Source organism: Mus pahari, chromosome 10 (genome assembly GCF_900095145.1).
Source record: "Mus pahari chromosome 10, PAHARI_EIJ_v1.1, whole genome shotgun sequence".
Lineage (NCBI taxonomy): Eukaryota > Metazoa > Chordata > Mammalia > Rodentia > Muridae > Mus > Mus pahari.
Genome location: NC_034599.1, coordinates 70,947,810 through 70,959,808, shown reverse-complemented (window position 1 = coordinate 70,959,808; position 11,999 = coordinate 70,947,810). Strand labels below are relative to the sequence as shown.

General features: G+C 37.1%; 1 protein-coding gene across 1 annotated transcript in view; it reads left to right on the top strand.

The window, feature by feature from the left end:
* The first annotated feature begins 5,459 nt into the window (after positions 1 to 5,459).
* Gfral (GDNF family receptor alpha like) overlaps positions 5,460 to 11,999 on the top strand; it is a 54,678-nt gene continuing 48,138 nt past the window's right edge. The window contains exons 1-3 of the mRNA XM_021208063.1: positions 5,460 to 5,680; positions 8,431 to 8,565; positions 11,528 to 11,680. Of these exons, the coding sequence (XP_021063722.1) occupies positions 5,599 to 5,680; positions 8,431 to 8,565; positions 11,528 to 11,680 (370 nt within the window). The 5' untranslated portion in view covers positions 5,460 to 5,598. The remainder of the gene's footprint in view (positions 5,681 to 8,430; positions 8,566 to 11,527; positions 11,681 to 11,999) is intronic.

Below are 11,999 nucleotides of genomic sequence, written 5' to 3'. Positions count from 1 at the left end.
CCTCCCCCTCTCCCTCTCTTTCTCTCTCGCTCTGCATCTGCTTCTCTGTGTCTCTGTGCCTCTGACTTCCTCTGTGTCTCTCTTTCTCTTTCTCTTCTCCCCTTCCCTCTCCTTTTCTTTCCTCTCTCCTTTCCCCCTTCTTCCACACTCTCTTAAGAGTGTGTAGGTATATTTCTATCAATAAAAGGAAATCAGACACTATTCTTCCTTTCATGAATTCATACCCATGGATGATAGATAAATAGAACACCAAATCTTGATTCCGACATTCACAGTTGCAAACTGAAATTCAGTATGAACTGGGTAGGATTCACTTTAAATGCAGATCACAAAGTTGAGCGAATGGCTTACAGAAGCTGAAGTTTGAGTATCTTTCTCCTCTTTCTGCAATACAGAGGATGCAAAGGAGAGGATGCGCCTTGACATCCCACAGGGTGGGACTGAGGATTCTGCCCCTTAGACTGGAAAAGGCATCACTTTACAGCCTGCAGCAGACACAGGCCTCAAATTCCAATTACAACCTGAAAGTTCGCAGGCTGGAGACTATGCCAGTGCCACTGAAACTACATCTTTTACTCACAAATTACAGTTTAAAAAAAAAAAAAAACGGTGGAGGAGGAAGAAGAGACTGGATGTCCCAGGATATCTATGTTTGTACTTCTCAGAGCCTTTGTGGGAAAAGTGACTGCCAGCTTCAACTCTCAAGGAGGACACAGTACAAAGTGCCAAGTTGGTACCTAAAGGAAAATTTGGGGAGAAAAGCTATGTAGGTATTCTCTGGGAAACCAACCCTTCTGCAGTGACACATTTCTACAAACGTTTAAAATACGAGTTGATCCTTGCTAGGGAGGAATCATAGTTCGAGAGAGTTGTCAGATAGTTGGATAATTAGAGCCATAGAATTCAGGGGGATGGAGAGGTGGTGCAGCTGTTAGGAGCTCTTTGAGAGGGCCCAAATTCAGTTCCCAGAACCCACATGTCAACTCATAATAGCTCTAGGGGATCTGGTGCCACTGGTCTTCCCAAAGACATGTGTTCTCATGTACATTAGCTACACAAAGACACGTCACTGAACAAATAAAAATAAATATTAAAAGATAATTTGAAGAAAACCACCAACAGTAAGAAAATGTCAACAAAAGCATAAAACAACTGTACATTATAATAAAACCAAATACTAAACTTTGAGATACCAGTTGTTTATAATAAGTATATTTAAATTAGTAAGAAAAATTTTAAGCTAAAATTGTGAGCAAAAATACTCTGGGTATAGCACGTACAAACAAAACTATAGATAGTGTTAACTAGGCAAAGTAAACTTTAAGGTGAAAATATGACAAAGGGGGAATTATGCCAGGATTAGATGTACAACCCAAGGTCATTTGAGAATATACTAACAAAACATAAACACTATTAATATAAAAGAACTGAATAAAATTCAAATGTTAAATATGAAACTAAAATAATTGTCTCAATAAATCTATTATATTTATATAACACATTTGTATAGAGCATACTTTGGTCTCAAAATGTTGAAATATCTACAAAAACTTAATTTATTTGGATCTTCTAGAAAACAATAAATGTAGGTAGAGATATGATCGGAAATGTTCTTTAATAAATAGAAGCAATTGTTCTATGCAATAGAAGTATTGATCATGAACTACAGAGCTAACCTCGTGTGTGGCCTTGCAAAGCTACACATTTTCTATATCTGTTTGACCATCAATAATATTACTAAAATAAGGGTTTTTGAGTGTGTGTGCTTGAGTGTGTGTGTATGTGTTTGTGTTTGCAGTGTATTTATACACACACATACGCATGCACACATATATGGGTGTACATGTGTGTGCAGTAATACATGACATGTTTGAGAGAGAGAGAGAGAGAGAGAGAGAGAGAGAGAGAGAGAGAGAGAGAGAGAATGTGTGTAGGAGGTCAGAATCCACCTCAAGGCTCTTCTTCAGGCATGTTTGTTCTGAATGAATACAGAATTGGAAGTTCTCTACTGTATGTGTGATGGGGGCCTCATATCAGCTGGTGTATGCTGTCTGTTTGGTGGTCCAGTGTTTGAAAGATCTCGGGGATCCAACAAGATACAGTCCACAGAATTCAAAAGACTCAACAAGCAGAAGTGCCCAAGTGAGGATGCTTCAGTCACACTTGGGAGAGAGAAGAAAGCAATCATAAATGGGGAGGGAGGAATGGAGGGACTTGGGAGGGAATGTGGATGGGATGGGGGGAAGCACAGAGGGATAGAGGGAAACCTGATCTGGTATTGGGCGAGGGAAAAGGACCGAAGCCATGAGGGCCAGTAGGAAGAATGTAAACAGGAAATCTCAGGAAATAGGAGGTTGGGAGCACCCCCAGAATGCACCAGAGACCTGGAAGGTAAGAGAATCCCAGGACCATAGGGAAGAACCTTAGATGAAATTCCCAGTAGGGAGGGGTAACTTAGAGAGCCCACCTCCAGCAGGAAGACATCAAGTGAGGGATGGGGTTGCCATCCCACAGTCACACCTCTGACCCATGATTGTTTCTGTCTAAAAGAATTATAGGGATGGAAATGGAGAGGAGCCTGAGGAAAAGACAGGCCCGAAGTGGGATCCAGCTCAAGGGGAGGTCCCAAGGCCTGACACTATTACTGATGCTTTGAAGCGCTCACAAAAAGGGATCTACCTGGACTGTCCTCTGAAAAACTCAACAAGCAGCTGAGAGAGTCAGATGCAGTTATGTGCACCCAACCAATGGACAGAAGCAGCTGACCCCTGTTTTTCAATTAGGGAAAAGCTAAAAGAAGCTGAGGAGAAGGGTTACTCTGGAGGTGACAACTTCTCACATTTGGTTTTCTTATTCTACTGAATGGACCCTTGGGGTTGTACTCAGATTATCAAGATTGGCAGTGAGTGCCTTAAAATTCTGAGCAAGAGTATATATCTGAGTGGGAAGGAATAAGGGGAGAAAATGAAGACAGCAAGTAGCATAGAGAGGCAGACAGAGCATGACAGATAAAGAGAGAGATGGTGAGGGAGGGAGATAGTGCAAGATACATGAAGAGTCACAGAGAGGAATGGAGTACTTTAAAAATCAATTGATAAAAAAGCAACTATGCCTACAAACAAGAAAGAAATGAAGATTTGTTATTTCTACAATGAAAGAACTGAACATGCATTTTAGAAATTAAAGACTGGGGACATTGTCAGAAAACTGAAAAATTTCTGTAACAGGGAGCTAGATGTTTGCCAAGTGGGGAGAGTTGCACTGGGGCAGATTTCAATGGCATGTGAATGTTTGTAGGAGCCACTTCGGAGAGTACAGATGAGAAAGTGATACTGGTGTCAAAAGTCCTGGTCAAGGCAAAAATTAAAACAATGTGATTACAAAAAGCACCAGTATGATGGCTATTCTTTCTTGTCAACTTGACTACTTCTGGAATTCACTAAAATCCAAAGCAGAAGGGGCACACCTGTGAGGGACTTTTGCTTAATTTGAAGTAGGAAGATCCACTTCTAATCCTCATCTTTGATGTGGGAAGACATCTTTAATTCATCTTTTGAGGTAGGAAGGGTCACCTCTAATCTGATCCATACCTTCTGCTATACGTTTCTATAAGATCATGGAAGAAGGAAGCTATTGCGCTTTGCCTGCTTGCTCTTGCTCTCACTGGCAAATTCATTCCTTCACTGGCGCTGAAGTCTGCTTCTTTGGGATTCCAGTGTATACTGAAGAGCAGATGATATATCCAGCCTCCTGGACTAAACAACTATTGGGTTCTTGAACCTTCCATGGAAACCATTGTTGGATTAGCTGGACCATAGCCTGTAAATCATTTAATATATTCCCCTTCATAGACAGACAGACAGACAAAGACAGAGAGAGACAGGGACACCAAGGTACACAGAGAGACAAAGAGAGACATACAGACACAGAAAGATTCTACAAGTTTTAATACTCTAGAAAACCCTGACTAATATGGCCAGTCAATTGAGAAATGCTGTTTTCCCAGTCACTTAGTGTGATTACTTAGATGTGAAGGAAAGATAATTAAACTTAGAGGTTGATAAATTTACTGTATTTGAGGATCACAATGGGCACCAGAAGGGAAAATGTGAACAACAGAATAACACAGGATCAAGGTGGGAGGAAAGGTAATGAAACCAGCAGGAACATGATGGAAATTAAAGTGGGTTTTATATTGAAGTATAATCACATAACAGAATGAGCCAGTTTGAGTCAGTGAGGAGATCTGCTGATGCTTAGAAGGTATGCCAGGTTTTATCTTCCAATTATTGCCTCACCGAGACTTAGCTCATTTCACACACTGTGTTTGCAATGTTGTGCTGGTCCTTCTCCATCAGGAGGTGGCGTCCAGGCTTATTCCCCCTTGGAACTTAGCACAATTTTGCAATTGCCTCTCCCAAAACATTGCAGAAAATTACATATCCTGATTCTGGAGGCTTCTCATGAAAGTCACTGCTATCCTTTGTATGTCATTGGGTTTTGTCCAATCTGATTTAGTTCTTGCCCTCAGAAAGACAGGAGATTTATTTAACAGGAGAAACATAGAAATGTAAAATTTAAACTCTGGGTTTAATGTTTCCATCGCACATTTCTGTTATATAAAATAGACATTCAAGCATAATATGACTTACAACCATGATTTAATCAATCCATTTTCAGAGAAGTAATGTCTAATATAAAGTCATCTACTAAACCTACAGAGATAATTTATAATGTTACAGTTTCAGTTCACTGGGTTTTAGGAAACCATGCATTCTAAAAACAAAATCTAATTTCTCTTCTTATGTAAAATGAACATTAACGTAATAAAAACAATAAATTATGTGGCTCTGGGAGCAGATGCTTCTCTTTCATTTGCCCATTTTTATTTTAAGTTCTTGCCAAACATAATACTTTATTTACTAGACACAGATTTACAAGGGAATCAGGGTAACTGTCTCATCACACTTCAAGGAAGTTGTAGACTTAAGTGAGGAATTACAGCATCCAAGACAGAGTAAGGAAGAGATGGTGGATAGTTAACTTCCTGTGAAGAAGTTATGCATCCCTGAAAGGAGTCATCTTTTACCCCAAGTTTTGAAGAAATGGAGACATGTCACAGAAGTGGCACCATTTTAAGTCGTCTTGGGATTTGAAGCATTTGTAAGCATAAGACATAATCAGTTTCTCATTTGAATGTAACTTGGATTTGCAATAATTTTCCTTGGTTGCCTTTGATCTTTTCTGTATCCTTACATTGCTTACATTATAAGCAATTGACTTAATGAGAACTTTTTATGAATAGGGGACTTCATGGTCAAATTTCTTGGAAGACTGCTACATTCGCAGGCAAAGCTTCGTGCTCTAGTGGATGTGCTGAGAGAATGCATCATTTCCCCAGTTATTTGGTTTGCGGGAGCTCCTGGAAGGGTAATATCCTGGGTTCGTAAGCTCAGGAGAACAATTGAATTTGAATTCAATTAGGAAAGTTCACAAACAGCTCAAAACAAACTGATGAGGAACAGCTGACACCAGAAGCTGACTCTAATTGGCTGTGCTCTTAGGAAGCAAAACCTTTACTCAGAAACTTCAGTAGGGATGTTGGTTGGTGTCAGTTCATCTGCCTTTCTCCCAGGGAACCATCTGGAGTTGTCCAATATGCTAGTGTTCATTTTCCTGGGTAAGTGAACCTTGCTGCTAGTTCTGAATTTGTTGCAATATTATCGCTTTATAAACTGAATGCTGTACCATCTAGTCTAAGCTTATGGGGATATGTAATAGGAAATGCCAACGGCATTACTAACTTGTACTTCATTATTATTCAGTGCTTTTTGAGAAATGTACACTTACCTGCAGTCACTTTTTTCTTCCTTGATAGAAAATAAAACGTGAGCATTTCATTGCTCATCACATTGCTCCTGGAACTGCAAAGGAACCTAAATGACAGAGCTATTTATTAAGATCTATGCAGTGCCTACATGTGCAAGAATATTTGATAATAGAACTGTCCTGTATATACTTACAAGTTAATGGATGACAAAGTTTTCACTATCTGTTTAACCTCAAAAGCAGATTATAAAAACTAGAGCTATACAAACTAACCCATCTAGTTTTCAACCTTAATAATCAGGATTGGCTGTGTAGACTAAAGATGCCGAGTTCTGCCCCTTGATTGATGAAGGTTAATATTTTCCTTAGGATAGGTTAAAGTCTATGTCTCAATTTCAGGATGAGGGATAATTGTGATCATACAAGATATTACTAAACAAGACAAGAATATTTTCTGAACTATTAGCTACAGTGGTTGATGAATGGGGCTAAATAAGAGCCAGGAAATAATGTAAGTTATTCCAAATTACTTTTTATTTTTTAAAAAAGGGAAAAGCAAAATAAATCAAATCCAAGAAAATTAGGCAGGAAGTAAAGGACCCTTTGCACATTTTCAGTGTCTCTATGGAAACTCTTGTGTTGAGACGTTTTGCTTCTTCTCCTTCCTATAATGTTTCCTTACCTCTTTATTAGTTTCTGGTATTTATAGTTTTGTTATAAAGATAAATCTAGGCATTTTCAATTTTTGCAGCAATATATCAGATTACACAAACAATATCACTTCCTCCCCAAGGTTCTCAGTGAAAAGACTGTGGCCTTCAAAATTAGCACAGAAACCAGGTTGCATGAAAGGAAGGAAATTATTCTTCACATTGTTAGAACTGAAAACCTCTGTATACTACATAGCTCTTGTTCAGCATCGAACAATTACATGTTATGACAAAGCCAACTCCTGTTGCCCAAATCCATGGGGGAAATGATGACTTTATTAATGAGCTTTATATATCCTTAAGAGGGTGATACAGTTTACAGTATCCTTTGTCTTCCTACTTTTAACATAACATTAATTTTCACTGAACAACAGTAGAATTTTTGACAAATCTCATTTCAGATATTGAGCCATAAATCATAGCCAGGAACAAGTAAGGCAGAGTAAGGAAAGAGAAAACTGTGTTTTGGATTCTTGTGGGCCAAATCATTAAGATGACTCCTTTAGTACCTTATTAAGTGTAGAAAAGGGTATGAAATTCAAGTGGAATTTTCAGCAAGAAGTAGAGAAGGAGAAAGGAAGTAAGGCAGATTTAGGAAAGAGATCACACAGGATCACCACTCTGTGGAGCTGGGGAGGGTGACACATGGCCAGATGTGAGCTTTCTGAGGTGTTCACAAGATGACACACAACCGCAATGATGGCATTGGAAAATCCGAGACAGCGATCATGAGTTTAAAACCAGGGGTAAAAAATCTGGAATAAATGATGAGTTTATTATAAGATTATGCTATATACGGAAACACTGGATTCAAAACAAACAAAGCACCAAAAGTTAAAGCAAAAATAGCCAATAAATGCCATTTTCCTTATAAATCAAGCATTAACCATAAATCCCTAATTTAGAGTCTTTGGAGCTCTGACTTAGTACAAGCCACCTTGTACTTTCATTGAAAAAATAGCTGTCTTGCAATGTGCTTGCCAACTTGAAGTGCAGGAGACTATTGACCAGATGAGTTTGTCTACAAGCATATGAAAAAATTACAATGTATATTCCATCTTCCAATCTAGCCTTCAGCCAGACAATTATGACTGAGATATTTGGGGACACAGTTTAGTGGGTGTAGAGCATTTGTTGCTCTTGAGAGGAGCCAAAATTTATTCTCAGCACCAATATGGTAGCTCACAACCATCTTTAACTCCAGTTCCAGAAGATGCAGTTCTTCCTTCTGGCCTCTACAGGCACCAAGCTTGTACATGGGTACACATACATACATGCAGGCAAACACTTACAAAGATAAAATAAAATAATTTTTAAAAAAAGTAGAAAGAAAAAACTACCAGTGAGCTAAACACATGGGTCTAGCCTTCCAGTATAGAAACTCAAGAAGTAGTATATATGGCCCAGTCAATTTTCTTGCATTCTTCTTAGAAAACAGGGTTTGGAAAGAGACAACACAATGATTTACTTAATTCCTTATTACTCTACAATGCCCTGGTCATTCATAATTAACTCCCTCTTTCAAAATAATAAAATGACTTGGCTCAAACAAAGTTTGAAATTCCCTGACTCAACTGTGATTCTTAGACTTTTCTATTAATTGATACACACACACACACACACACACACACACACACACACAGCAGCAGCAGCAGCAGCAGCAGCAGCATAGCAACAAGTGTGGATATGTATTTCTGTGGTTTGTGGACTTAGACTTCTTTGGTTATAGACCTAGGAATGATAGAGCTCCGTCTAGTTCCAGTCGTGGACTTTTGTTTTGTGCTTGTTTGTTTGTTTGTTTGTTTGTTTGATAATCTTCCTCACTGATTTCCACAAAGGGTAACATTGCAAACGTGTTGTTTTCTTGTTATTGATCTCTCTGTTGTTCAAGCTGTGAAGCTAAGCTCAGAAAATGAATCCTCTTCCCAAACAAATGATTGTGCACATTTAATACAGAAATGCTTGATTGATGCAAATGGCTGTGAGCAGTCATGGAGATCAATGGAAGAGACCTGCCTTGCTCCAGGTAAAAACTCAGTATTAAAAGTCCATCAAAGTGATTTCTTTATCCCAACATAGCAATGAGATTTAATATTGTCTTATAGGATTTTACGAACTAAATTATTTTTTACTTTTAAAATCTCCACTCAATCTTGATACTCACTTGGCTCATTGTCAGTAAACCTTGTTGCAAAACTGTACTCTTAATTATTAATGGGCCCTTATATAGTGACATTGAGAGTAGATTTCATGCAAAATTTCAAGTTACTATTTTTTCTCTACAAATCCTACAATATATGACTACTTCTCAAAACATGACTAAAATTTTACAAATAATGTATTGCTTTGATTATGTTAACATCCATGATGAAATAGAAAAAAAATATTTGTTATTTAAAAATCTTATTTGTACATTTATAATATAATTTGTATACTATTTTCTATTCCTACTGTGTCATGGACAGATTAAAATATTTTAAAGACTTGTATAGTATAAATGTTCAAAGAGAGGGTCAGGATTATAGCAGATTGTAGTAAGTAAATGCAAGAACATGTAAGACATGAGCAGGCAGAGAGAGATGACAAGATGAAGACTCAGTTCCACCTCAGCCTGCAAGAGCAGACTTCTGTCTGAGGGGAAGCATCCAGAGGCCCAGTCACTGAGCATTCTGAAGGGCTCAGAAGATTAGTGACGCTGTGCAGAGTCTGAGAGGTTTTGAGATTGAGGGTTGGGAAGGAGGAGGCCATGAGAGTATTGTAGCATTCACTAAAAGTCAGCTCTGAAATAAACCAATAATATACACATTCCCTTAGTTTTGTTATGCCAAAGACTTTTTAAAAATTATATTCTACCATTATGATAAATTTGATTCTCTTTGTACTGTGATTATTATAATTAAACATTTCATGAATATTGTGCAAATTTAATGAGAGATTAAAAGGGGAATGAAAATGTATTGCATGTTATAATGTTTCTTCACTCTGCCTATAAATATTTGAGCTGGATCCCATTTGGGGCCTGTCGCTGGACCTTCTTTTCTTATGGATCCTCTCCATTTCCATCCCTGTAATTCATACATGCCCTTTTGGGTCTGAATTACCACACTCAGGATGATATTTTTTAGTTCCATCCATTTGCCTGCAAAACTCAGGATGCCCTCGTTCTTAATAGCTGAGTAGTATTCCATTGTGCAAATGAACCACATTTTCTGTATCCATTCTTCTGTTGTGGGATATCTAAGTTGTTTCTAGCTTCTGGCTATCACAAACAAATCTGCTATGAATGTAGTGGAACATGTGCCCCTGTGGCATGGTGGGGCGTCTTTTGGGTATATGCCAAAGAGTGGTATAGCTGGATCTTTAGGTAGATCTATTTCCAATTTTCTGAGGAACCTCCAGATTGATTTCCAGAATGGTTGTACCAGTTTGCAATCCCATCCTCTTTCTCCACATCCTCTCCAACATGTGTTGTCACCTGAGGTTTTGATCTTAGCCATTCTAATTGGGGTAAGGTGGAGTCTCAGAATCATTTAATTTGCATTTCTCTCATCACTAAGGACTTTGAACATTTCTTTAGATACTTCTCATCCATTCGAGATTCCTCAGCTGTGAATTCCTGGTTGTGATTACCCATGTTTTGATTGTTTTTTTTTTTTTCTTCTTCTTGAGTCCTTTATATATTTTGGATATTAGTCCTCTAACAGATGTGGGGTTGGAGAAGATTTTTTTTTCCCAATCTGTAGGTTGCCAATTTGTCTTATTGACTATGTTCTTTGGTTAAGGCAACTTTAAATGTACAATTATCTAACCCAGTGCTTATGTATTTGGTCAGAATAAAATATTTTAAGAAGAGATCAAAAACTTATTTTTGATAATAAAATGTGTATCTATAATTGTTAATGCAACTTTAAATGTGGTGTTAAAATATATTTAGTATGTCATGAATTAGAACTAATTTATTTATGTTAATATATCAATCTGAGTCATTTGCAGTAAACTACACTATTTTAAAAATCACTTGATAAATAAAGCAGAGAGAAATATCTGAAAATATACACATAAAATAATTCAATTAGTTTTTTTTTAAATAAGAACTGAAAAAAAGATTTAGGGTAGAGGCAAGCTAATTTTCAACCAGAAAATGAAATAGTAGTAATTATAAATGTCTTTTTATTCAATATTATTGATAAAATGCTTTATAAGTATTAGGAGAACTTTAACTTTTCATGAAAAATTAGAATTAAAGTACAATATAATAGCAAGTTATTACACAGAGCAAACAAAAGAGTTTATTTGATAGGATAGTTGAGATTAGACTATAACCAAGTCACCATGAGTAAGATCAGTTTTAATATTGTGGAACAGCAAACATGGGAATTCTACTATTTGGGAACATCACTTAAGATACAGAAAGGTTTGAAGCATTTTGGAAAGCATTCTATGGGGAAACACTAAAAATGTATACGTTGTTTTAAAAGGTCACTTCTAGAGACAGTTTCACAGCAGGCTTCTTGGTATTCTGGCTCTTGTACATCTTGCCCCTCTTACACAATAGTCCCCGAGCTATAGATGCAGGAACTGTGATATAAGTGTGTCCACTGAAGCTGGGATCCTGTGGGGCTGGGATCCTCATGATCCATTGATCTCTGGATTGTGTCCAATTGTGGTTTTCAGTGATGGTCTCCATTTACTGTAAAGAGAATCATCTTGTGAGTCAGCAGGTAAGAGCCTGACACTTCATGTGTTGTCCCCATAACAAACTTAATATTCACATATTAAAATGCATCCCATAGCCAATAGTATTCTCATTTATTGTTAAAAATCTGTGAAGGATGGTTACTTTTATGAAGAATCTTTAGCAAAACAAGATAATCTCACTAAACTCATTGATTTCTTGGGTTGATATATTAAAAGCACTTTAGGAAGAAGAAATGAAAATTTATATCCAGACTAATATCTTCAGTGTTATATGTGATTATGAAATCCAGGTGACCCCTGCAAGATAAATAATTCATTGCATTGTAACCTGAGTATCCAGTCTTTGGTGGAAAAAGATTTCCAATTTAAAGAGTGTCTTTGTATGGATGACCTCCCCTGTACAGTAAACAAACTTTTTGGAAAAAAGTGCACCAATAAGACAGGTAATATTTGTTGATCTAACTCTTTATTTCAAACCTAGACTCTACTCAGTCAATATGTATTCATTTGTTGTACATTCACTGTATTTAAATTGCTAACATTTCAGTGATATGTCTGAGTTCAAGCAGGATATTGACATATTTTTATATTACTAATTCTGTTATCTGTTAATGCTGGCTATTAAATATAAATGGAATATACATTCTTCTCTATACTTCAGGACAGTATAGAAAGAACTGATACTCTCTCTTGCTTCACTTACTGGCTTAAATAGTCAGTTTTATATCTGCATAATTTATCATGGGATATATAAAAATGTAA